This window comes from Candoia aspera, chromosome 1, assembly GCF_035149785.1.
Source record: "Candoia aspera isolate rCanAsp1 chromosome 1, rCanAsp1.hap2, whole genome shotgun sequence".
Taxonomy (NCBI): domain Eukaryota; kingdom Metazoa; phylum Chordata; class Lepidosauria; order Squamata; family Boidae; genus Candoia; species Candoia aspera.
In genome coordinates, this window is record NC_086153.1 from 24,149,479 (window position 1) to 24,173,885 (window position 24,407).

Consider the following 24,407-nt stretch of genomic DNA (forward strand, 5'->3'; position numbering starts at 1 on the left):
TGCTGAAATGTCAGTATTCCAAATCACCATTCCCCAGCCTGGCATTCTCCAGATGTGCTGGGACTGGCACATCCAGAATTGCCTGCCAGCATGGAAGAATTCTGGAACTTGCATTCCAGCAACAACAGGAGAACATCCATTTGGGCTGATAAAGCTAAGCCATTGTGGGCCTAATCCTTGCACTGCGTGAGCTGTGCACTCAAGCAGCTGTTCTTTGGCACAGAACACCAAATGGCCATCAGAGGCCCTTTACTGTCAAACTTACTTGAGATGCTGGCATCACTGTTAGGAGGACTCTGCACCACAGGACTACAGGATAAGCTGGTTAACACCATTGCTGCCATCATCTCATCCATCTCTACTGCAGCATCTGGTTTCCTGCAATGAGAGGAGGAGGAGGAGGGATAAGATGCTTCCTCCAACAAGAATCAACATACCAAACATCCTAGGAGAGACATCATTCACCAGATAATCCCATCTCAAGTGCTTCATGCTGCTTGCATTTATTTTCTTGCAACAGTTTCTTCCCCAGACACACGTTAATCATTAAAATGCAACAGTAAAGCATTTTGATCAAACCCTCAACTTTTCACAAGCCATTAACATCTACAATTTCAAGTGAGTCCAGGACTTTTCTTCCAGATCTGAAGAAGATTTGGACTCAAGAAAGCACTCCTGTCTCTTACATCTCCAGGATGAAGATTTCTAAAAGGTGCTTTTAACATAATGTTTTAAAGCAACCTCTACCCCTTCCATGCTAGCCATAAAGGCATATCCCTTGAGATCAGTAGGAAAAGCTTCCACTGTCAGTTTTAAAAACAAGCAGGTAAGAAAAGTATTTGTAAGTTCTCATTTATAAGGCACCTGCTATAACTTGGGAGAGGCTGGACCTCAATTTAGGCGTTCAGGCAGAAGATATCTATCCCTACCAACTACAGTGAAAAATAAATTGCAGTAGTTGTCTGAAACACTGGAGAGCGGCATCGTATAGAAGCAGCTTTTCAAGTTCAGTAGTAGGTATGTTAATGGGCGGCATCTGCCAGGGAAGGAACATTCTCTTCTCTTACCACTTTTCTTAAGCAACTGAAAGTAATATGATTGTTTCATTAGGACAGCAGCAGGTTAAGCTTTTAGATCAATTCTGTTGGCATTATTGTCTCATTCTTTTTCATAGTTCATGTTGATGGTTAGGATTTATTTATTTGCTAACTTGCTTACTGACTTAATTACAGTATTTATGGGCTGCCCCAACCTGTACAGACTCTAGGCAGCAAATGACAGTTCTAAAATACAATCATTAAAAGCAGTTCATAATAGTAACAACAGTAAACCACCTATAATGGCCGCTCAAACATGACTAAGGGCCAAAAACCCTGTACAAAAGGTAGTACAGCTTTAACTTGCTTCTATAAAGCAAAGAGGAACACAGCTCCGTATCCTTCCAGGAGTTTTTGTTGTTTATTCGTTTAGTCGCTTCCGACTCTTCGTGACTTCATGGACCAGCCCACGCCAGAGCTTCCTGTCGGTCGTCAACACCCCCAGCTCCCTCAGGGACGATTCCGTCACCTCTAGAATATCATCCATCCACCTTGCCCTTGGTCGGCCCCTCTTCCTTTTGCCTTCCACTCTCCCTAGCATCAGCATCTTCTCCAGGGTGTCCTGTCTTCTCATTATGTGGCCAAAGTATTTCAGTTTGGCCTTTAATATCATTCCCTCAAGTGAGCAGTCTGGCTTTATTTCCTGGAGGATGGACTGGTTTGATCTTCTTGCAGTCCAAGGCACTCTCAGAATTTTCCTCCAACACCACAGTTCAAAAGCATCTATCTTCCTTCGCTCAGCCTTCCTTATGGTCCAGCTCTCGCAGCCATATGTTACTCCTTCCAGGAGCAAGTTGCGCCATAAAGAGGGGCCACCACCAAGAAGGTCTGTGATGTAATCCACACCATAGGTGCCTTGCATGGAAAGGGGACTCTCTTTAGACGACCCTACCAGACAGGCAGATTTTATTTGGCAAGGCATTGCCTGATATAACCCAGTACTGAGCTGTAAAGGGCTTTAAAAGTAATGGCCAGCACTTTGAATTGGGCCACAAAGCCTACCGATAACCAATGCAGCAATTTCAAAATAGGCAACATTCTACACTGGTAGGATTGTCCTGACATCAATCTTGCTGTTGTATTTTGCACCAAGTCCAGCTTTTGGGTCACCTCCAAAGGCAACCCCTCACAGGGCATGTTTACAATAGTCTAAATGGGTGGTGTTCAGGGTATGAACCACTACCACCAAGGTATCTGAGTCAAGAAATGATGTGATTTTAGTCTGTGGCTTCAAATTATTTACCCATTTGTTTAAAATATCATAAATACTCCCATGTACCACCCTTCAACTGAAAAGGCTCCTAGAGTAGCTTATGTAAGATCAAGTACAAACAAAGCAGTATTTGCCTTTGTGCTCTCAACCTAATAAAATGAAAGGGGAAGAAAACAGCAAGGAGGAAAGCTGCTTTCCATGTTTTGTTTTAGCCGAGAAAAAAACGCTATCAAAATGCTGAAAATCACTAAGTTATTATGGAAATATTACACAATATTGGATAACTACAGCCAAACGGGCATTCTAAACCACCCACCTTTTTGGCACATCGATATTCCTAGAAACTGATCTCAAACTAGATGTCATGGCAATATCTGCTGCAGATGTGCAATGCTCCATCACCACAGGGGTCGCACTGTAGTCCATTGTTGTGGGGCTTCCATGGTCCATCTCCAGTTTGGGGAGAGGTGATGCCCCAACTTCAGCCAGCCTCACTTCCTCAGCTTTCCTACTGACATATAGCCCCTTTTCCAGGAGCAACACCTTCACTTCATGACTGACCAGGTCATGGCACTCCACCAGCCCAGCACTCTCTTGTCCATTGTAAAAGACATATACCTGCAGGGAGAAAAACCACTATCAGTCATAATGGTCACTCTGGTCTCCGAATGAATACCCTGTATCATTGTCCTTGTTTCCATTTTCCTAACAAACAAACAAACATAAATAAATAAATAAGCCAAAGTCATGCCAGCCAAACCTACCAATAACTGTAAGCCACAGTGTTCAAATGGAACCCTATGTTTAGAGGCAATGAACTATGCTGCTCAAGCTTGTGAAGAACATGGCTGGTCATTATTAAAGAGGAGATGCTCCACTAAATGTCATTTTGATCTGAACCAAATCACAGTTTCTATGCCTTATAATGGAGGGCTTCAAAAATGCATTTTCAGGGCCCCGAAAAACAGGAAAGGAGCAGGTTTCTTTCACTGGGATATGTGCTATGCAGCCACAGTCATATCTATATGACCAGCATGTGATGTATTCTGCACTCTGGTTCAGCTTCCAAGTGATTATCAGCTGACTTTCCATCAGCCTTTGTCAAATCTCTCAAAGAGCGTCACAGTAAGTGAATAAGCAGAAGCTCCTGAAATCTCCCAACCATTCCTTTGCCCACACAAAAGCACACACAATCTAACTAGACAGAGCAGATCATCTGGCCAGAAAAGAAGAGCCAGAAAGGGAATGACCAGCCCATGCTTGGCTGGTCCATGGAAAGATGATATTTAGGCTCCCCAAAGGTCTTTCCCCTTTGCTGCTTAACTTCCTAAAGTCTATTTTTGTATGTAATTTTATCCAGGCTAAGAGGGGCACTCTTGAGTTAGTTATTCCTGGGGGCATTATTTATAGAAGGATTCTAATGACTATATGGAAAAACTGGGGAGGTTGAAGTGATCAAACTGTTCTGAAAGAGTAGAGTAACAGGATCCATAACACTCCTTGAAAGATATATGCATTAAGTCACAGGTGTATACAACCTGTAAATTGGTGGCCTCATGCAGCCCAGCACAGGGTCCAGTAGGGCCCCTGACATCTCCCCAGAACCACTACTATATCCTGCCCCTGCTTCTTTTTGCCCTAAATGTCAGGAGGCGTTGGGAGGGCGAGTGTGCAGGAGGGAATGGGGTTTGCTCACATACTTCCTAATTCATTTAGGATTAGGAATCAGTTAAGATGAGAGGATGGAGATCACTGTACGTATGCATGTTAAAATGTTGCAGTTAGATCTAAATTAATGAAAATGTATTCATGATTATGTTAATGTTCATCCTCCATCCACTTTCAAAATCTTTTAAGTTGCCAAGGTTGAGAAACACTGCTCTGATGGGAAAAGGCGGCTACAATGTGATCAACAGACACAGGGAACCCCAGATACCCATTATTAGCAACCGCCGCCTACAAGGCTGCTACAGAACATCACCCACCTGCAGGGGAGTGGGAACTACCCCAAGAGATAGAACTCCCAAGGTAAACTCTGTTCAAATTTCAGCCAAAGTTTGCTGGTTGATTGAACTGTTTGTTTTTGTAGCTTAGCCTTGGGCAACATGCAGCTGGGCCTTGGCAGAATCTACCCACATAATCCTGAAAGCTGTGCTGGCACCTTCTGAATCAGGCCATACACCCCCCCAAAGACTTCAGATTCCCAAAGCCTCTTCAACTTTCATTATTTTTAATATGACAGCTGGAGATGAGTGTAGGGAGCAATCAATAACTGTATTCAAATTAATCTAATTTAACTGAGGGTTAAATTAAATGAAATACACATTAAACGAAATACACAATAATCGGTGTTGATAGGGAACAAGAGATCCAGCCCACGACCCTCTTTTGTGGGGTGCTGTAGGGCTCGGTACTCTCTCCGCTCCTTTTTAACATCTACATGAAACTGCTGGGCAAGATCATCTGTCACCATGGGATGAGGTATCATCAGTATGCGGATGATACCCAATTATACATCTCCATCCCAGGTGAAGTAAGTGATGCCATGAATACCCTTTCCAGGTCCCTGGGGGCTGTGGGGGCCTGGATGGGGAACAACAAGCTTCGGCTAAACCCTGGTAAGATGGAGTGGCTGTGGATTAACGGCTCCTTAGGATCTGAGAAATTGTCATCTTTAGTTCTGGATGGGGTCGCACTGCCCAGACAGACCCAGTGCTTAACTTGGGGGTCCTTCTGGACTCGCAACTCCTGCTCGCAGAGCAGGTGGCAGTCGTGGCCAGGAGGCCTGTCATGAGTAAGGATGGCGAGCAGGGGGCTCCCATCCAGATTGTCAAGCGCATGCGTAGCACTGAGGAATTGTTCAGCCATTCAAAGAGACACAGATCGGGACCGCCTTAACCCTTGGGGGTTATATGTCTGGGTTTTCCCACGCTTCTTCAGTTTGTTAGGATTCCTGTTAAGTACTAGCAATAAATATTAGAGACCAGTTCATTGTCTCAGTGTGTTTCCTGGTTGTTAGGACAAGGCCCTTCGTTCAACTCCATGTTGTGCGCCAGTTACTCCCTTTCCTGGACCAAGAAGCCCTTCGAGCAGTCACTCATGCCCTGGTCATCTCCCATATAGACTACTGTAATGCGCTCTACATGGGGCTACCCTTGAAGAGTATCCGGAAGCTACAACTGCTCCAGAATGCAGCCGCGCAGGCAATCTTGGGTGCCTCAAGGTCAGTACACATAACACCTTTGCTGCGTGAGCTGCACTGGGTTCCAGTTTGCTTCCGGGTCTAATTCAAAGTGTTGGTTATCACCTTCAAAGCCCTACATGGCATGGGGCCAGGTTACCTAAGGGACCATCTCATCCCCATCACATCAACCCATCCCACCCGGTCATGCAGAGGGGGCATGTTACGGACCCCATCTGTAAAAGAATTCCATCTGGCAGGGTCCAGGAAACGGGCCTTCTCAGCAGTAGCTCCCACCCTCTGGAACATTCTTCCCCCGGAGGTGAGACAAGCCCCCTCGCTCCTGGTCTTTTGAAAAAAACAACTAAATCCTGGTTCTGCCAGCACGCCTGGAGCAGGAAGGGGAATCGTTATTCCTGGTGATGGCTAGCCCCCTAGAATGGCCCTTTAGACTCATGGATTGATACAGAATTTCTCAGTCCACCTGGATTTTATCATATTTTATATTTTTATTGTTTGTTTATATTTTGAATTTTAACTCTGTTTTATTGTAAACCACCCAGAGTCCCTCCTTTGGAGGGAGATGGGCAGTGATAGTAAGTAAGTAAGTAAGTAAGTAAGTGCTCTGACCCCACTTATACCTGCCTCCCTCTCTTGCCTCTTTCCTGGAGTGCAGTTCCTAGCAAGCCACCAACTAGCAAATGTGGCCCCCCCGCCCCCAAATGGCACACCTCTGCCCTGAATAGCAACTCACCTAAGCAAAACAATGCTGGCATTTACAAGCTATGGGGAAGGCCCATTTTCATTTTGTCAGCTTTTGAGGATATATTTTTGTTTTATAAAGCTCCCAAATACTTTAGGCATTGGTCACTCTGACTCTGTGGATGAGTGGTTTTGAATGCATTCTTTTTATAGTCCACTAACTGCAGCAAGACTTGGAACCAGAATTATTTTTATAGAAATTCACAACAAGATTACTTCACATTTCCTCTTCTTCCCCAATGCCACCCAACGTTTTTCTCTGTGTCATTGTCCCCTAACACCGCCTTGATTTTCACACTTTAACCCAACCTTCCCCAATCTGGACCTTCCAGATATGCTGGGCTCAGTGCCAATCATTGCCAGTCATTATGGTCATTTGGAAAGGCAACCTGCCCTTGACATTTAGCAAAGAAAACATGAAATAAGCACCAAGGAAAGGAGATAACATGCCACACATTAAGTACCCCATTTTTTTTCAGTATCACATGCATCACTTTGCACAGCAGAGAACAAAATGACTTGATTTGAAATCAAGCTCTTAATCTATAGAAGCTCATTGGTAATTCTATCATATGCAGCTAAATCTGCATTTATAGATCACATTGAAACCCCAGTGACATGTGACACTAAAACTTACCATTTATTTTTTGGGGTATCAAATGAATAAAGCATTGTAGGAATTAGCCTGTTCCACTTGATTCATTTACAAAAGTGTAAAATTGCTGTCCATTATTTCTACACAGTATCATACCAGAGCTACAATTGGGATATCAATCAGGAAGAGTCTCATCTGTTCTGGCACCCATTGTTTGAAATACCCTCCCCCTGGAAATAAAGAATGCATTGTTATAATTTAGCCACATGCCAAAAATGTTTCACTTCACCTCCATGCTTGAGAGTTCATAATGATGCAACTGGGAACTACACATAGCCATTGTTACATTACTTTCTATGTTTTAGGGTGGTATTTTAAATGGATTTTAAAAATTTTATATACTGGCAGAGAATGCCCTACATAGCAGGTAATTTTTTTTTTGGTGGGGGTTGCTTTCAAGTCAGTCTCGATTCCTGGCAACTGCTTGGACAAGTCCCTGCAGTTTTCTCAGCACGATTTTCAGAAGTAGATTGCCATTGCCTTCTTATTCCTATGACTGAGAGTAACTGGCCCAAGGTCACCCAGCTGCCAGGACTAGAACTGACGGTCTCCCTGATTCTAGCATGGTGTCTTTAACCCAGTGCTTCTTAACCACCGCTTTAACCACTACACTGCTTTAACCACTATATAACCACTATACCACTATGTGAGCAGGTGACAAAAGGAGACTGTAAATAAAGAATAACTCGACCTTTGACATCAGTGGCTTAGGACAGCCAGATGTGATTTACTCCCTTCAGGTATGTCTAGCTACAAGTCATATCACCCCAGCTAGTATGGCCAAAGTGATGTGACTGAAATGAGTCAACTACACAGCACCAAGACAGGAAGGGCATCTTGTGGCAGTATTTGTATGAAAGAAGAAATAAATTGTGAACACTGACTTAAATGTTTGTTAGCACAGAAACAAGAAAGTCCCCCACCCTACAAAAAACTATATTTGCAGGTATTTCAGTAAATATTAACTCAACAAAAGTCCATAACACCCATTGATTTGTTGTATGTCAGCTGCCCTTGAAATCAGTTCATTAACTTCCCCTCCCACAGAATTTTGCTACTAAAACTTCAGTTGTAAAACTCTGAGATGCTTTCTCCAACCTGGGGAATTCTAGGAGTTGTAGTCCAAACATATCTGAGAACACCAGGGTAGGAGAGGCTCATCTACACTAAGGCTTAAGGAATTATATTAGTTTCCTATTAATTTCCAAGTCCAAATTAATGACTTGAGACCAAAATATATAAAAGAGCAAGCCTTCCATTATTCCATCCATTGGTTAAGACTTTCTCCAAGTACCATCAGCACGAGAAATACTTTATGCATTTATAAATGAGACAGACTTCTCCATGATGGCACCCTAACTCTGGAACACCTCTCAAGGGTGATGCAATTGGTGTCAATAGCAACCCTGCTCATTTTTCAGCCTTAACCCAATTTTTTTCAGTTTGCTTAGGCATTTTACTTTTTTAAAAAGGAAATTTATTTTCTGGCTTGCTGACTGAATCAATCTGTATGGCTTGTTATTGCTGCACTGAGTTTGTCTTTTTAATACCAGCATTAAGACTGCCCTGGCATCTCTTCTGGATGAAGGGCAAATTATAGTAATCACCATAAAATTCAGTACCTTTTGGCCAGGTCGCAGCACTGGCCAATTTTGGTTCTGACTGCCAGAGTCTTCAACATGTTCCTTGAAGTGGCCATCCTCATATGAAACAAGGTGAGGGGGTGCTTTGCGGTGTTCCGGCTGCAGGGGATGAACCTGAGTTGTCATAAGCATCCCATCCCCCAGCAAAGGGGGTGCAGAAATGCGGGCACCCAACAGGGACCGCTTCCCCAGCCTCCTGGACAGCACACTTGCCATCGCGGACACACTGCAAACAGTAAAGAAGGCAAGGACATTAATTCTTAGAAGATGGGCAATTGACAGCATGAATTACAGCACAGCCTGCAAACAGAGCCTCGGGCACCTCAATCCCAGGGGTGGCCAAGGGTCACTCATAAAAAGAAGGGGAGGCACAGAGGTCTCAGGTTGGCAGGGCAATACTGCAAAGTGGGCAGGATCATGTCATCTATGGAGTGAGGCCAGGGTGTTTGGATTTTTCTTTGGATTTGGGGGATATTGGGGGCATTCATGGAAAGCCTAGTGTAAACTCCAATTTTCTTGCATTTCCTTCATCAGTATGGCAAAAACCATGTCTCTGATGTTCAACAACAGCAGTCACAGCAGGTGCTGAGAGCCACAGTAAAGGGCTTGGAGACCACAGCTTGCCAGTTTGGCATCACATTTCTCAAGCACAACAATCAGGCCGTCCTAAGGAAGCACAGCCTTTATAAGGAAAGCCACACACACACAAACACAAACACACACACATACTCTCTCTCCACACATACATTTTTACTTTATGGTTCCTTTATGGTTCCTGGATGCAAACTACAGGCAGCAGAAGCTCTGAGGAAATACAGGCAAAGCCCACAGTATCTGAGGGACCAAGAAAAAATGAGTACAACATTCCTGCAACATGTAGCTCCATCCTACAAACAAACATACCAGCCAGTTTATCTGTACATTCGCCAAAGCTAGCCCAAATGAATGTGGGAGGACTTCTCGGTAAGTTGCACATCCTTCATGGCACTGAGGGCAGGCTTCTTCAATGCCTTTGCAGTTTGTTTGGAAAAGCCCACAGCCCCATCACCATATAATCAGACAGGAGTCCTCAGCATGGCAGAGTTCTGAAACTATTTTGCCTGGAATCAAGCCTACCTAGAAGCAGACATCTTGCCCCAAGGAAGTGCTGCTCCCTAACTGCATCCACACGTGGGTTCAAGCCAGGAATGTATTTGCAGTTAAAACAGTTTTTCCTGCAGTTTAAGCAGTGAGGAGGAAGGAAGGGAAGGAAGTTCCCGTGTGCAGACATGCAGCACTGAGTTTTTGCAAGGAAGGAATCGAGACAGACAGACGGAGAGAGAAAGAGAGATTCCTGTGTTTTGCATTAATTAAGGAGTGCTTTGTGTCAAAAGACAGTTTAGGAATATAGTAGACAAGCAAAACCAATACCCACACATGTCCCATGGGACACTATTGACAGGAAGCTTCAGCCCTGAAGTTCAGGAATGGCTTTTTCAGAACTCAGCAAGCCACTGCTGTGTAAACAGAAAGCTGCACTCTGATTCAGCCTGTTGGAAAAGAAATGCTTACAGTACAACCCACCACTGGCCATGTATAATCTATAGCAAAGGAGCAAACATGAGATGCCAGGGCTGTACGTGGCCCCTAAAAGCTCTGGGCAAGGATCCCAAAGATCTAGTGTGATCTGATTAACATGACAGAAGATGGAAATTATTAAGTACCTAGCTGCAGAGTCGTCCTATTAACCAGATTTAATTGAAAAGGAATGTAAAGGAAATCAAATTCAGTTTTATTCTGGACCCTCCCACTTCCTTCTGAACTGACCTCCTGAAAGGCAAAATACGGGACCTTAGCCTAGAAAAAAGATTGTGTGCTCCTGATTAAAGGAAGCCTGGATTCACCTGAACCCAGAGCTCACTACTGGAAATTACAACAGAGCACTGGCTTCTGGGCATGTGTGAAATGACTCGCTCTTTGGCCCAGTGGACAATCACGACTCCCTATGTAGCTGAGCTTAAAGGAGTGAGATCATTAGTTTGTTCTCAATGTGCAATTTCCAATCTGGTGTGAACTACAGCATTTGTTTAGGAAATTAAGAAATTACCAAGCTGAGACAGAGGAGACAAAGAGGAGCATGCAGACAGCAAGGCAGAAGGTAGATCTTCAGCTACACAGCCTGCCTTCTTTTAAATTCTTCCCCTCTGACAGCACCTTGCCAAACTGAAATTCCAAAAACTATTCTTGTCAATAGTGGCATGTTACATTATACTTTAAGATATGAATAACTGGAGAAAAATCCTAGCTGCAACCACCAGGTCACTGCCCCAAGGCAGCTTACAAATAAAACAAAAGTTGTATAGAACAGCACAGGAATCATGCAAACAAACGTGAATGACAGAGGCCAATTTTTTAAAAGTCTCCTCTTCTGACCCATTAGCAATTATAGTTTGGCAGGCTCTAAAAGAGGTACCTAAGGCTTTGGGGTTGCTTGTGGCTGGGGCATCAGGTACTACACCCAGTAAGCCACCTGCTCCATTCAGAGCTTAGCTGGAATTTGTCCTCCACATTTTAATTTGGATTTACTGGCTTCATTCAGACCGTCTCACTTAACTCTCTTTTGCACTTGGACTAGAACTGCCTTCCCTAAATTGGACCCTCCAGGTATGTTGGGACTAAAACTCCAAGAATTTGTAGCCAGCTGGCTGGAACACATCTGGAGGGGGCCAACTGAGGGAAGTTAGGATAAGGCTTGACAGACTATCTAGATATGGAGTACTAGTTTCTCCAGTTCAGAGAGCAAGCTGAAAAGATTTTGCACAAGGGCAAAATGCAGGTTGGGAACGAAGTAAAAAGGCAGGATGCAAATTATTCTAATCAGCTGAAAGTATCTGTTGGCTTTGAGCAAGTTCTATTTCTTGGTTTCAACTGTGCAATGGGGTTGCTTCAATTCTGCCTGATAGTTGTACTGTTTTCATTGCAGTGTTGTTCTGACAAGTAAGGATGGGGTGGAATCACAGGCCTGAATGCTTTAGAAGTAGTTACAGCAGCTATCACTTTAGAAAGCTGCTTATATCATAATATAATAGTTGTTACCCTTTAACTGAGATTCATATCCTTGTGATTTAGCAATATGGTTTGGAATAATATTTATTCTCATCTACTTCAAAAAGAGAACTAGGAAAACAGGTTAGAACATCTCTCTCTTGGATATGATTTATTTACGTGCATGGGGGGGCTGTAAAAGTTTTCTAGAAAGACCTCCTGATATTTGAGGAGTTGTAGTCACGTCTACCTCCTTGTTTTGGTGCCTTGGTAGGATTTCCTGAATGGTAAATGAAAGACATGGGGAGCAGGAAAGAAACGGGGTGTGGCTAAGCTTTCCTCTTAGTCCCCATTCCACTCCTCACTTCCAGGCTCAACACTCCCAGCACGCAACACACTGCTTCTGGCAAGCATACCTGCAAGACCTGGGTCACTGGATGAATAAGTGGGATAAGATTAGCCATATTGCACTGCACACAGGAAAGGCCTCAACCCACTCTGCTCCTCACAGAGGTGCAGCAGGGTTGCACCCCACAGGATAGGATAGCTGCCACCCAATCCTTAGAAACCAGATTAGGCAAACTTCAACAGAACCTAAAAGACACCAATTTTCCATTCCCACAATCCTCTACAAAATTATACTAGCTAGCAATGGGAGCTGAAATCTAAAACATCTGGGGAGCATCCCTTAACAATACAGATTACCTAAAAATATGAAACTTATTTTTGAGTAAACATTCATTAGGTCACATTTTTAATCTAATAGCTCTTCCAAAATTAAAATCCCAAATTCCAACCTCTACATACTTCATCTAGAAATGTAAAATCCATCCTGTCACTTAAAAGCTTTCCAGAAGTTGTAAAACAAATGCCTTCTTGACTGTTTTTAAATCACCTTATCCAATGGATGCATTCCTGGATGACTGCCTAAAGAAACGGGCAGTTTCGAAAACCAAAGATATGTATCTAAGTATTTAAGGGGCTTATGTCAATATACATTAGTTTACCCCCATTTCTTGTTTTGGCAATGGTGGTCAATCTAACTTGTGTACAACCTCAGAAGCCCTTACTTGCAGCCAAGAAATCTTTCTGTAATCTGTTAAACTTGAGGAAGGAAACACACTGAGGCATTAGCATAAACCTAAAGTGAGCTTTAGCGTTTTGTAAACAGAGGAAAAAATCTCCCTTTCAAAAAAAAAAACTGAAGAAAAAACAGAAAGAAACAGAAAATGCTAGCCCATCCATGTGTGGCTCGGCTCCATCCACTCTGCATACCTACCCACCACCAAAACTATCCCTTCAGTCAACCAAAACCTGACCCAGCCCTGCATTACAGCAATTGTAAGGATGAAAAGCCTTGAAGGAAAATATATTCAACTACAATATAAAACATTACTACTGTATGCATCAGTCATAATAAAAAATCTAGAAGGGAGAAATGCAACCTTTTCTTAGGGCAAGGGCCATATTTTACCTTTGAGTGACACAATAGAAATACCACTCCAAAACTAAGATAGGGCTAGGACAAACATTAACATTGATTTAATTCGATTTGCATTTCAAATTAACCCCATTTAATTTAAAGTGGTTATTCCCCACATATTTCATAATTTCCCCTTTAGTTACATTGCCCAAAGCTGTCAGGGTTACCTGAGGCCCCAGGTCAAGTAGCCCTATCTGGTCTCAAAAGAGAATGGTTTTAGCTTTAATATAATGCAGTTACAGCTACTGTTTGCACATCAACAAGAGGAGTGACTGAATGTTAAAAGTAGACCAGATCCATACGAACCTGGAAGGTAGGTTAGAATCATGAAAGCCACATGGCAGAAATGGGGGTGGGGGGCATGACTCTGAGAGCTACCCCCCAGTAAATCCTTAGCTGAGATTAGTTGAAAATAGGGGGCTTCTGATGCAGGAGCTGTACTTTTACAGGCTGAGCATCAATGGGGCAGCCTCTAAAGCAAACTTGTGCTGCCAAGTTGCAAGACCATCCTATGCAGATGTATCTGGAAATAAGTCCCGGTGTATAATCACTACAACTTCCTGCCACCTCAGCCTCTTAGGTATATTTGTAGAGATTACAGGCACAGTTCAACACACCATTAGGATAAGGATTGACAGAAGCTTAACCTTCCCAACTTCAAAGTCGTTCTCTCGGGCTTTAAAGGGCAACAGGAGCACTGGGGAGAAGCAGGCAGCACAAAAGGGTTAAAAGTGAGGCTCTCCAAGAAGGAAAAAGCAGGGATTAGGAGCTTTCTTAGAAGGAAAGCCTGAAGCCTGCAAACTTAAATCAGATATCCTCAGCATATTCCTGCAAGGAGGCTGGGAGAAGTCTGTTAACAAGGAGGAGTGGCAGTCTTGCCTGGAGGCAGGGACGGGTCTGTAATGGAGAGCCAGGGAAGGTGCAATCGGAAGAGAAAGAGGAAAGGTATACACGCTCTCCTTGTGAAGGCACTGGCAGCGTTATTCCTCACACTTATAACGCCTCCCAGCAACAATTTTTCAGTGTCCAGGCACGTTTATAGAATGGCTTAGCAGAAGCCCCCGACTGCAAGGGAGATCCTTTTATACCCCTTGTTCAGGTGACAGAACTGAGGACATGGGGGGGGGGGGCTTGTTCCCTGCCCCCCCCTTGCAGGGTGAACTTGACTTCAAAATTATTCCAAGAGTAGAAAAGTTTGCAATGTCACATTGAACCCAATCAGCACTGCACGCAACCCGCCTCAACCACTAACTGGTAAAACCTGCAGGGAACTCGGTGCTAGAGCTGATCCTTTTCACACAGCAGCACTGGATTCCTGGCTCAGCATCTCCAGTTCAGGCTGGAAAAGAGCAGTCGGAAACCATAAAGCCTCACTGCATTACACAGACAAAGGTATAACAGATTCACCATCATCTTGACCAGATTTAGGGCAGCTTTCTATGTTCCTGATTTCCCATCACATCCAGATGTAAAGATAACTTTGAACAAAACACAGAGACTGTGTTCACTAGGGTTACCACATCTGGGCTGCAGAAATCCTGACAACCACTAGAGAGCAGCAAAGGGTAGCACTTTTCTGTACCTTTTCGCTGCCATCTTGCAGTTGCCCAGATTTTCAGAGCCCAGATCTGATAGTCATTGGGGTTCGCACAATAAGTTATACCCAGGTTAAGAAAAAACAGATTGCTATGTCCAAACAAATATTATTAGCTATGCTAATAATGGGATTGCGTAGCTCATACAACGTGCTTAAAATAACAGCCAGCTTCTCACAATACAGTGAACCACAACCTACAGCACCATGTAATGTGCGGTGTGAACCCTGTCAGCAAGTTCCATTGGCAAGTCTACTGGTCAAATTCTGCAGTTCTCTCAAACCCAAATGAATGCAGTTCTGCACGCATGCACGCACACACAAACTGAGCTGGTACTTCATTAATGCAAAGGACAGATTTTATCACAAAAATCAAGCATCTGTGAGGCAGTCTTGGGGAGCAGGAAGGAGTTAGAAAGAAACGTCCTCTGTGTGGACTCTGCTAGTCCCCTTAAAAAGGGAATCACCAAAATCTTCCAGGCCAGCCAGGGGGATGTCAATTAGCAGAAAGTGGTGCTGTTTCCCATCAGACCCACAGAGAAATGCAATGGGCAGCATCTCCCTAGTCCAAGGATGGGCAGCTTGCTGCACTAGGACCACATGGAAACCTCAAAGCCCATTACAAGCAAGCAGGTCAGACCTTTGGCAAGAGCAACCTGCCAGATTCTATCACCTGGCAAAGGAGACAGAAGGAGAGGAGGAGGGAGGGACTCCAATGTCAAAGGGAGGAAAAAAAGAGGGTGTTGAAAAGATGGTGGCTCAACCTACTTCTGAGTCTGGCCCTGCCCATTGCTTGCTTAAGCCCCAGTCTCCATTGCTGCATAATTTCTTACAGATCACTGCCAAAGGATTGCAGCTCTTAACAATAACAACAACAACAACTGCCAAACTACACCCTTGTCTCTCAGATTTAATGCCAGATACCAAAATCAAAACACCATTAGGAGGGGCACAGTAGCTACATAAGCAAGAACCGTATGCACAACAGAAACTGTTCTTGCAACTTTCTCTGAGCTGCATCATATTTTAATTCCCTGCCATGGAAAATGATCTCGTTGTATATGGACAATTAAGAGATCAAAGAGAAAGTTAGCCTTCTTTCTGACAGACTAAACATCACTCCAGCAGGAGTTGATCCTGGAAGCAAATTACACTACGTATGCCCTTCTTCCTTCCAAAACTCCTTATAAATGCTCCAAAGAGGGTCTGAGGGATTTTTCTGGAAAAGATCGGCCATGAAGTTAGAAGTGGAAGGACTAAAAAGGAGAGAGATTCATCAACTGGGAAGGTGTCTCTCATTGAATTTGAAAGAGCTCTCTGCCTCAGCAGTAGGAGGCAGTACCAAGCTAATGCTGGCTGCCCGCCAAAAAGCTAAGCAGGATCAGACCTCCTTGGCACCTGGATAGAAGGCCACCAGGAAATCCCAAGGCTATGGCTAGACAAGAAAGTGGAAAAAACATCACAAAAGTAGGCAGTAGCAAAGCACTACTATGAGGTTGCCAAGAAAAGGACAAGCAGTCACCAGGAGTCAAAGTCAACTCAAAGGTCACCAGGAGTCAAAGTCAACTCAAAGGTGGCTTTATGTTTGTTTCAACCTCTTGTGCCACAACCTACCCATCTCAGGAGTGTCCTCCATCCTTTGGAGTGATAGTGAGGGGTTTTGCTTTCTAGAATGTTCTTCCATCAGCACATTAAATCAACCAATGATCAAAGTGGGAAGCCAGTTTGGGGTAGCGGTTAAGGTATCAGGCTAGAATCCGGGAGACTGTAAGTTCCAGTCCTGCCTTAGGCCCAAAGCCAGCTGGGTGACTTTGGTCAGTCACTCTTTCTCAGCCTGAGCAAGCAGGCAAGGGCAAACCACTTCTGAAATCTTGCCAAGAAAACTGCAGAGACTTGTCCAGGCAGTCGCCAGGAGTAAAAAAAAAAAAAAAGACTCACAGGCACCAAAAAAAAAAAAAAAAAAGATTCAGAGTGGGTTCCCCCCCCTTTTTAAGGGAACCTCTGAATATCTGGGAAAAGCAGATTCTACCACCAAACATTCAAAAAGACTTTTTCTGTCTGCAAAAGTTTCTAGTCCATAAAGAATTTGTTAACTCCAGCATGCAGCATGCATGATTACATGACTTGGAAGAAAAAGCAGCAAGCCATTTCTTGGAAAGGGGCTTCTGCCTGGCCTCCTAAGAGGCAGTAACTTCTCTGATCCCTGGCTAATCACAAGCTTAGTCAGCAATATGTACACCAACAGAGACTAGGGAGAAATGGCAGGGCCCAGGAGTCACCACACCACTGCACAGGAAAAGGTAGCCAGGTGTACCACCAGCCATCAAACAGGTGTTAGTTAACTCAGAGGACCAACCTTCTACAACATGCCAAAGAGGTTCAGGATCACATCTCCCAGACTGCACAGGGATACTCCCCTTGTGGGGGGAGATGGGTGGTGATAAAAATTTTGATAAATAAATAAAATAAATATTGTAAATGGTGTGACTTGGAGAAGCCCATGGCTCCCAAGCAGAAGATCTGAGATACGCTCCAAGTTACAAGGAAGCAGCATAAAGAAGGAGTGTGGCACAGATGAGGAGAAAAACACAAGTACCAATAGGGCCACAAGAGGAGTGAAAACCTATGTGGTAACTAAGTGTGGAATAAGAAGGGCCAATGGCATGCTGCTCCCTACATTTGGGGCAGCCTCCCATCCCACCCTGTTGTATTCCAAGGCCAGAGCAGGGCCCAGACAAGCTTGCTCGTGCCCAAACTTCCCCATTAAGAGGTGTTGCTTCTCTCTCCCTTTTCCACCTGGCAATAAAAGAGATTCAGGGAAAGCAGCATCTGCTGAAGTGCAGCACACTGGCTGTGTTCACAAGACATCCTTACCGTGGTTGCTCTACTAAACTTCTGGAGGATTTGCACAGTGCCCTGAGCCATAAACTAACCAAGCAGGCTAGATTCACACAACATGCAAAGCCACCAAGCTCACCTCTTACGTCGTGCAAATGCAGACACTAGGCCTTTCACTAACCAATGTAAGTTAGGAAAGATGTCGAAGTCCTCCCCGCTCTCAATAGCTGAGCTCCAAGATTATCAAATGCTGGGCAGGGAACGTTCGTGACCTTTTAGTCTAAAATTCACCAAACTAAGGTCCATTCTCCTAAAAAGTCCTAAAATATCCTCAGGTGAATACCCAAATCACTCCTAAAACAAGGCATAGGGACTCCGTCTGGGGAACGAGAAGGCTGGTTCACAAAGAGCCATTTATCTGATTGCTTACCGATGCATTTTAACTGCACATTAAAACCCCACACCATTAGTAGCAGTGAGCCCTGAGCTGCAATCTCAGGGAGATTCACTTCTGAGTGAGCACATTCAAACCTGCACAGCATAATGGAAGAGAGGGTGCATGACAAATGGGGCACAAGCAGTGGAAGGCACTGCCCAGAAGCTGAAGCCTTGCGTAGCTATGCAAAAGCTAACAGCTGCACAAGTCCACTGATGCTAGGAGACTGCAAGAAAAAAAAAAAACGACAGTGAAGGGAGACAGCTGCAGAAACCTACAGAAGTTGCCTTGTGCTAAACTGTTTTGGCTTCTCAGAGACTGCACCGTCTTCTCATCTTACTGGTTTTCCAAAGATTCCCCACATCCTTGGTGCCTGCAAAGAGCCAAGGTGTTTCGAGCCGCTGAAGGCCTGAGCAGGACTCCAAACCCTGGAGAAATCACAAAGTGAAAGACCAAGCAAGCGTCCGAGTCTTGCGTTCCAGGACGCCCCGCTTGTGCAAAGCCGGGAAGCGCCCTGAACTTTGATCGGCAAGACTAAAATGCAGAATCTGGGGCTGGACCTCCAGGCGTGGCCTAAGTGCAAACGTGACATGGCCGCAAGAAGAGGGGGAGTGGCACTTTTCCTCCCGGGGCAGAGCCCCTCTGCGCTCAGAGGGGGCGTGTCATATGCAAAAAGAGGCGGGGCAGGCGCAGCTAGAAGGCAGATGGGGGCGGTTTGGCTGGCTTTGGGGAGAGGGCTGAAGTGGGACCCAGGAGCGAGGAAGAAGGGTGGGACGGCACGGGTCCTGCAGAAACGAAGCAAGAAGCGGGTGTTGCCTGGCTCGGCACTGTTCCCGGTGCCAAAAACTGACAAGACCGAAGGAAAAGCTCCCACTAAAAGGAGGCGTGGCAAACACGCGTTGATCAAAACACACGCCAGCTCGCACAAGGACGAGCGGGCTACCGCAGGATCCCGGGACTAAGTAACCGCGGACAATTAGGAACAGGAGCGAACCGACTGCGGGTTTTAAATAAAGGGGCGTGGCGGGGAGATTAGGAAAGTGCGTTGCACTGGAGGAAGGGAAGGCTACCAAAAGTCGATCTCCCCGCCGCTCGCCTCTGGAGGGCTTGTCGAGGGCGGAAGAAATGCAAGGGGACTTCACTAATCACGCCGAATAAAACGCACAGCGAAAATAGTGTGGTGCAAGAACAAGCATAAAAGAGTTCAGTTCTGCAAAAGACAGAGCAATTTAGATGTCAGGCTGGCAGGCTAACTATTAGGGCGCCGAGGACCGGGTCAGGGAGCTGCGCGCAAAAGAGCTCACCCTTTTTCACCTAGCAAGCTCCCTAAACCGGGAGAGTGGGGGGAACCAGATGCGATCCGCGAAGTTCGGCTCCGCTTTGCAGAGGAAGGGGGTGGGATAGGAACTGCACGCACAACGCGCGGCACCGAGAATGCACGGCCCGCGGCAGGTTGCGCGCGCACACACCCACTCCGCTCGCACTGGCAATCCCCGCTGCCTGGGCTTTTCGGGCCTCTTTCCAAGCGGCTGCAGCGCCCCCGATTCTCCCGCCCGCGAAAGGGGGGTGCGCCCTCCCCGCCGCCACCCGCGGCGCTCCTCCGCTTACCTCCAGACGCCGCTTGCCAGCTCCGCTCCCTCCTTCCTTTCCGAAGCTTGTTTTGAAATTCACCTTCCCCTTCCAGCTCCCTCCTCCCTTTCTCCTCCCCTCCAGTCCCCTCCCCTCCTCTGTCCCCGGCACAGGCTGCCTCACGTACGCGGCTGCAGGCAGCCCCCGGCCTGGAGTCCCGGCTAGGAAGGGAGGCGCTCGTTCTGCGGTGGCGGCGGCATAACAGCACGTCGAGGAAGCGCGCAAAACCAGTACGCAAACAACGCGAGCGGCACCGGGAAGCCGGCTGGGAGAGCGCCTTGGCAATTCTACACACATCCGCCAACCCGCGTGGCCGCAAAATAGCAGGCGCCAGCTTCCTGGGCAGACAGGATTCACGGGACAAGTGCCACCAGCCGGGCATGAAAATCCCGAGGCATGTGGCGGACTGCCGCTGTAGACAAAATGCTAGCTCAGGTAATTCTGTTTCCTCGCACACTCGAGGGAGGTTTTATTACTGTAGCTCCGACGATCAGATGATACTGCACTGGGGACAGCTGTAGGACACTATCACTGAGCCTTGCTTGAGAACATCTCGGGAGGCCAGAAATCCCTACATATGTCAGACCAAGTCCCATCATCCCTGGCTGGCACGATCCAGCAGAAATATTCTTGTTCAGAAAGAGCTAAGCATGATGGATATTTGACACGTTTTACCCTGCTTTCTATGCAAATGCATTTTAAGTGGCTTACAAAATATAAAATACTTTAATAAATACAATTCATAAAAACAATATAAACTGTATTCATTGAAAGGGTGGGAGGAAAGGAAAACAAAAGCAAAGACTACTTCGTGAACGATTTGTACAGGGTGAAAAGGTACGTTTTCAACACCAAAAAGTTAACACACACAAGCTCTGTAGGACATGCAACACAGAAATTTGACACAAACCATGGAGAGTTGGCCAGAGTATGCAGAGGCAGAGCAAAGTATGTTGCATAGAGGCTACCACTGCACATACAAAGGGGACACACAGAAAGCCACATCACTTGTCAAATGAATGACTCAAAAATTACTAGCATATATAGAATTGCTGCATTACAGCAAATCAGGCCATTGTGGATTTTTAAAATCCTTTTCTTACGCATTGATTTGGAGGCATGTTCATTGCAGAGGAAGTTAGTTTTATTCAAAGAAGTTTGCCATTTTTCACCATTGAATATACCACCACTGCAATTATCCTTCTTAACACACTGCAGGACCAGATAATCACAATGGGACCTGGCTTGGTTTTAACAAGTTGTTTGCCCCAGGGGTTTGCAATCATTTGTTTGGAGAGACACACCTACACTGCAAACAGAAGATGGAGTGTAGCTCAAGACTTGAGGAAGCAGCAAAGGAGCCTAGAAAACTTTGAAAGAGGAAAAGGGGCTGCCAAGCTAGAACGTGACACCTTATCGTATTTATCAGCTTAATGTGGGAGAGCATCTTCCCTGCACTTTTAAGAAACATTCAGTATTCCTGACTGCAGGGCAAAAACAGAACAAATTTCCATTTGCATTTTAAATATAAGCTCATTTGTATTTTTTTGAAGATTGAACTGGACCAGACAACCACATAATCATTGCAAGGGCTGTTTTTGTATATCATAGTTGTGTTTATCAACTCAGTTTCACCTAGAAAGGGCTTTTAAACTTAGGCTCCTTGAAAAGGATATTTAAAAAAAAAAAGTTTGTCCACTAGCTTGGATTAATTAGTGAAATTATTTGGGGGAAATCAGCACTAATGCTGAAGACAATAATGACAAAATACACGTTTTGCAGATACTAGCTTCCAGTTAAGATGATCCTCAGCTTTGCAATCCTTCTAAGATCCAAAAACAGTTGGTTTTAAGAACCATTATAGGACAGTTCTCACAATTCCACAGTTTTGTGAAGATGTGTCATGGCCCATTGAAGTTAGGGCTGAAGCCTATGCTCCCAGGAATATAGTCTTTCCTGTGTCATGGTTTTCTGAAAGTTCAATTCCGTTGATTTGGCCCTCCCAGTGCAGATGTGCTATCAAATTTGAGCTGCCAAAGTGCAGCCATTTTCCCACTGAATATTAGCAGCCCACATCTCAAAGTGTGGATGAAACATACACAGGCCATATATGGGCTGGTCTGAGGCATTCTGTGCTGCTAATGCTAATAATGCTAATCTCACCATTGGGACATCTTAGTTTTTTCTAGAGGGATGTAGCTGTCTTATGCCAGGACAGACTATTAAGTATCAACTTGGACTGGCAACCATTTTCCAGGGTTCCAGAGAAAAGCCTTTCATCTCTCTCACTATCTGATCCTTCTTTCCACTGGAGATGCCAGGGTTTGAATGGGGGGCCTTCTATATGCCAAAAAGGGCTTACCTCTGAGCTAGGGACCCTCCCAATCTTTTCCATAAGCATGAAGGATGTGCAAATTGTAAGTCAAAGTCTCTGGCAGCTATATAGCCTACCTAATACCGTAAGATAGCATTATCCAGCACAATCTGCGAGAAGCAAAGTATTTCACAAATACAGGAGAGATCTGGGGCGGGTATCCATTCCTTTAAATTGAAGAGTAGAAGATGAACTGTTGGAAAGCTGCAGTGGGCAGGTCATAAAGTGAGTAGAGCAGTGTTTCTCAACCTTGGCAACTTGAAGATGTGCAGACTTCAACTCCCAGAATTCCCCAGACAATACATCTTCAAGTTGTCAAGGCTGAGAAACAATGGAGTAGAGGCTGATCCACAACTTTGGTTGGGCAGAGATTCTCCATTTTTCCCTGTTGAGGAGGAAAGGGTGGGTGATTTTCTTTTTGGTTTCTCTTCCAAAGTACACTAAGCCTATTTTAAGATTTAGATTACAGTCCTGTGTGTTTCCCACCACAAATGGTGCTGTTTTTTGGCCATTATGCTGTTGAAATCCACAGATACAGGCAGAAGCAGCTTTGAAACCTGCAAAAATGTGGTTCTGGGGTTGAGTGTGTTCTGTGGGCCACTGGTTGCCCTCTTCTGACTTGAAGCAACCCATCTCCACCGTCCATTTGCTGTCTAGAGCCGCCTTCCCCAACCTCACACCTTCCAGATGGGTTGGGATTACAAATCCTAAAGTTCATAGGAGCTGGAAGCTCTAGGACAGTGTTTCTCCACCTTGGCAACTTTCAGATGTGTGGATGTCAGCTTCCAGAATTCCCCAGCCAGCTTCACATCTGAAAGTTGCCAAGATTGAGAAAAACTGCTCTAGGAATTGCAGCCCCCAGAAAGGCTGCTATGGGGCTTTCTGTTTACACAATTGAGGCTACTGTCAACAAATACAAATTCATACAAGTGCATGCAGAGGAATTTTTCCCAATTTTGTGGAAGAACAAAAGTAACATACGATGATCCCCTTTGAGGAGATGAGCTACAGAGTGGGATAAACGTCTCAGAGACTAAATATATAGTTATGCAAAATAACAGAAATCAAGACATCATTAGCCAATCTCAATTAATGCAGAAATCAATGTAGAAACATCCAGAAAAGTAATATACAAGTGATTATGGAGCTGGAGTTTGCTTCCTCTGAGAAACAGCTAAAACTGCCCCTGCCAACCCTGTGCCTGTTCAATGTTAGGCTGCAATCATCATCCCCCACCAGCGCGGCCAATACACAGGCTGCCTGCAGAGGTTGGTGGTCAAACGCACCTGCAGCTGCCCCGTGGGAAGAGGCTGAGATTCTGTTTTTCTTCACGTGGGAAGAGCGCAACTTAGGCAAGCTGCAAGGTGGAGGGAAGAAAGGGCGGTGGGACATGACAGCCAATTGTAAAAATGAATTAAGATGTGAAGAAAGTAAATTGGGGGAAGCTTTCTCTTAAAATATTAGAAGCCGGAATGTGTATCGAGGCAGAACGGTGAGACAGTCAGAACCAAATTAACGCTTCTTTACCTAACGCCTAATCAGTTTGGGGAGCTCTCCGGGGTCAGACGAAGCAATGGCCACTGGCTTATAAAAGGAGTCCGAAAGGACTGGATAATTTCTAGGCAGGTGAAAGAACTAAATGGAATAATGGATCCTACATCTGCAGAAGCAGTATATCTGCATATACTCGCTTTTGTCGATTAAACCCAAAATGTAAGTCGCCGCCTTCCAGCCGCTTCTAAGCTCCCCCCGAGAACCACCTTTGCACGCGCCATTTGGAATTACACGGACCTTTGCTCTGAGCCAGTCACCTCTTCGGCTCTCCTTTCGCAAGACCTGCCACCTTTCCAGCATACACCCACGATCTTGCCTTATTTACCCGTCCCGCCAGTGCACGGTGGACTTTGGCAGGGCGTCCAGGTCCCTCGCTGCACTCATCATCTCACCTTGCGGACGGCTCCTCCCGGGGCGGGCGAGCGGGGAGGCCTGGCCGTCTCCCGCGCGCGCGACTCCACGTGCTCCCGTCGCCAGGCTTTGCTTCTCGCCTGCTTCCTCCTTGCCGGCCGGGTTAGAACAGCTCGGAAAGATCTGTTGTAAACAAGCTGCCCTCATGGCCCAACCCCTCGGCGCGCATTGGCTGCGCGGCTCTATTTAAATACACGCCCCCAGCCGGAGCCCTGCAAAAAATAAACATCGAAGCCAAACAGCTTCGGCTCTCCTGCAAGCGCCTCGCTGGCCTCCCCCGCTTTCGCCCACTCCTTCTTTTCGTCCAGCGCTGGTTTTAAGCTCCTTTAAACTCTTTGTTGCGGCTGCAAAGCTTGGTAGAAAAGAGCAGGATTTTGTAACGTCCCCAAATTTTCCCTCTCCAGCCGGCAAGGGGATTCTTGTCCCTGGTGAGACAGGTCGTTATTCACTATCCTCGTGTAAAGCCATGAACCTGTGATTGGGGAAACGCCGTCGTGAACGTGAAATAATTTT

At 45.4% G+C, this 24,407-nt stretch overlaps 1 protein-coding gene across 4 annotated transcripts in view; it reads right to left on the reverse strand.

The window, feature by feature from the left end:
* Window positions 1–23,984, reverse strand: part of ZNF395 (zinc finger protein 395) — a 44,214-nt gene extending 20,230 nt beyond the window's left edge. For 2 of the 4 annotated variants that reach the window (XR_010067802.1, XM_063300658.1), the window contains exons 1-4: window positions 23,876–23,984; window positions 8,531–8,777; window positions 2,627–2,928; window positions 266–378 (exon numbers count right to left, since the gene is read on the reverse strand). Coding sequence is in view for 3 of the 4 variants with exons in the window: in XM_063300658.1 (XP_063156728.1) it covers window positions 266–378; window positions 2,627–2,928; window positions 8,531–8,767 (652 nt within the window). In the remaining variant the exon portion in view is untranslated. Of the gene's footprint in view, window positions 1–265; window positions 379–2,626; window positions 2,929–8,530; window positions 8,778–19,534; window positions 19,614–23,875 lie in introns of those variants that run through there. The other 2 variants (XM_063300679.1, XM_063300667.1) reach the window with 2 other exon arrangements.
* Between the last annotated feature and the right edge of the window lie 423 nt (window positions 23,985–24,407).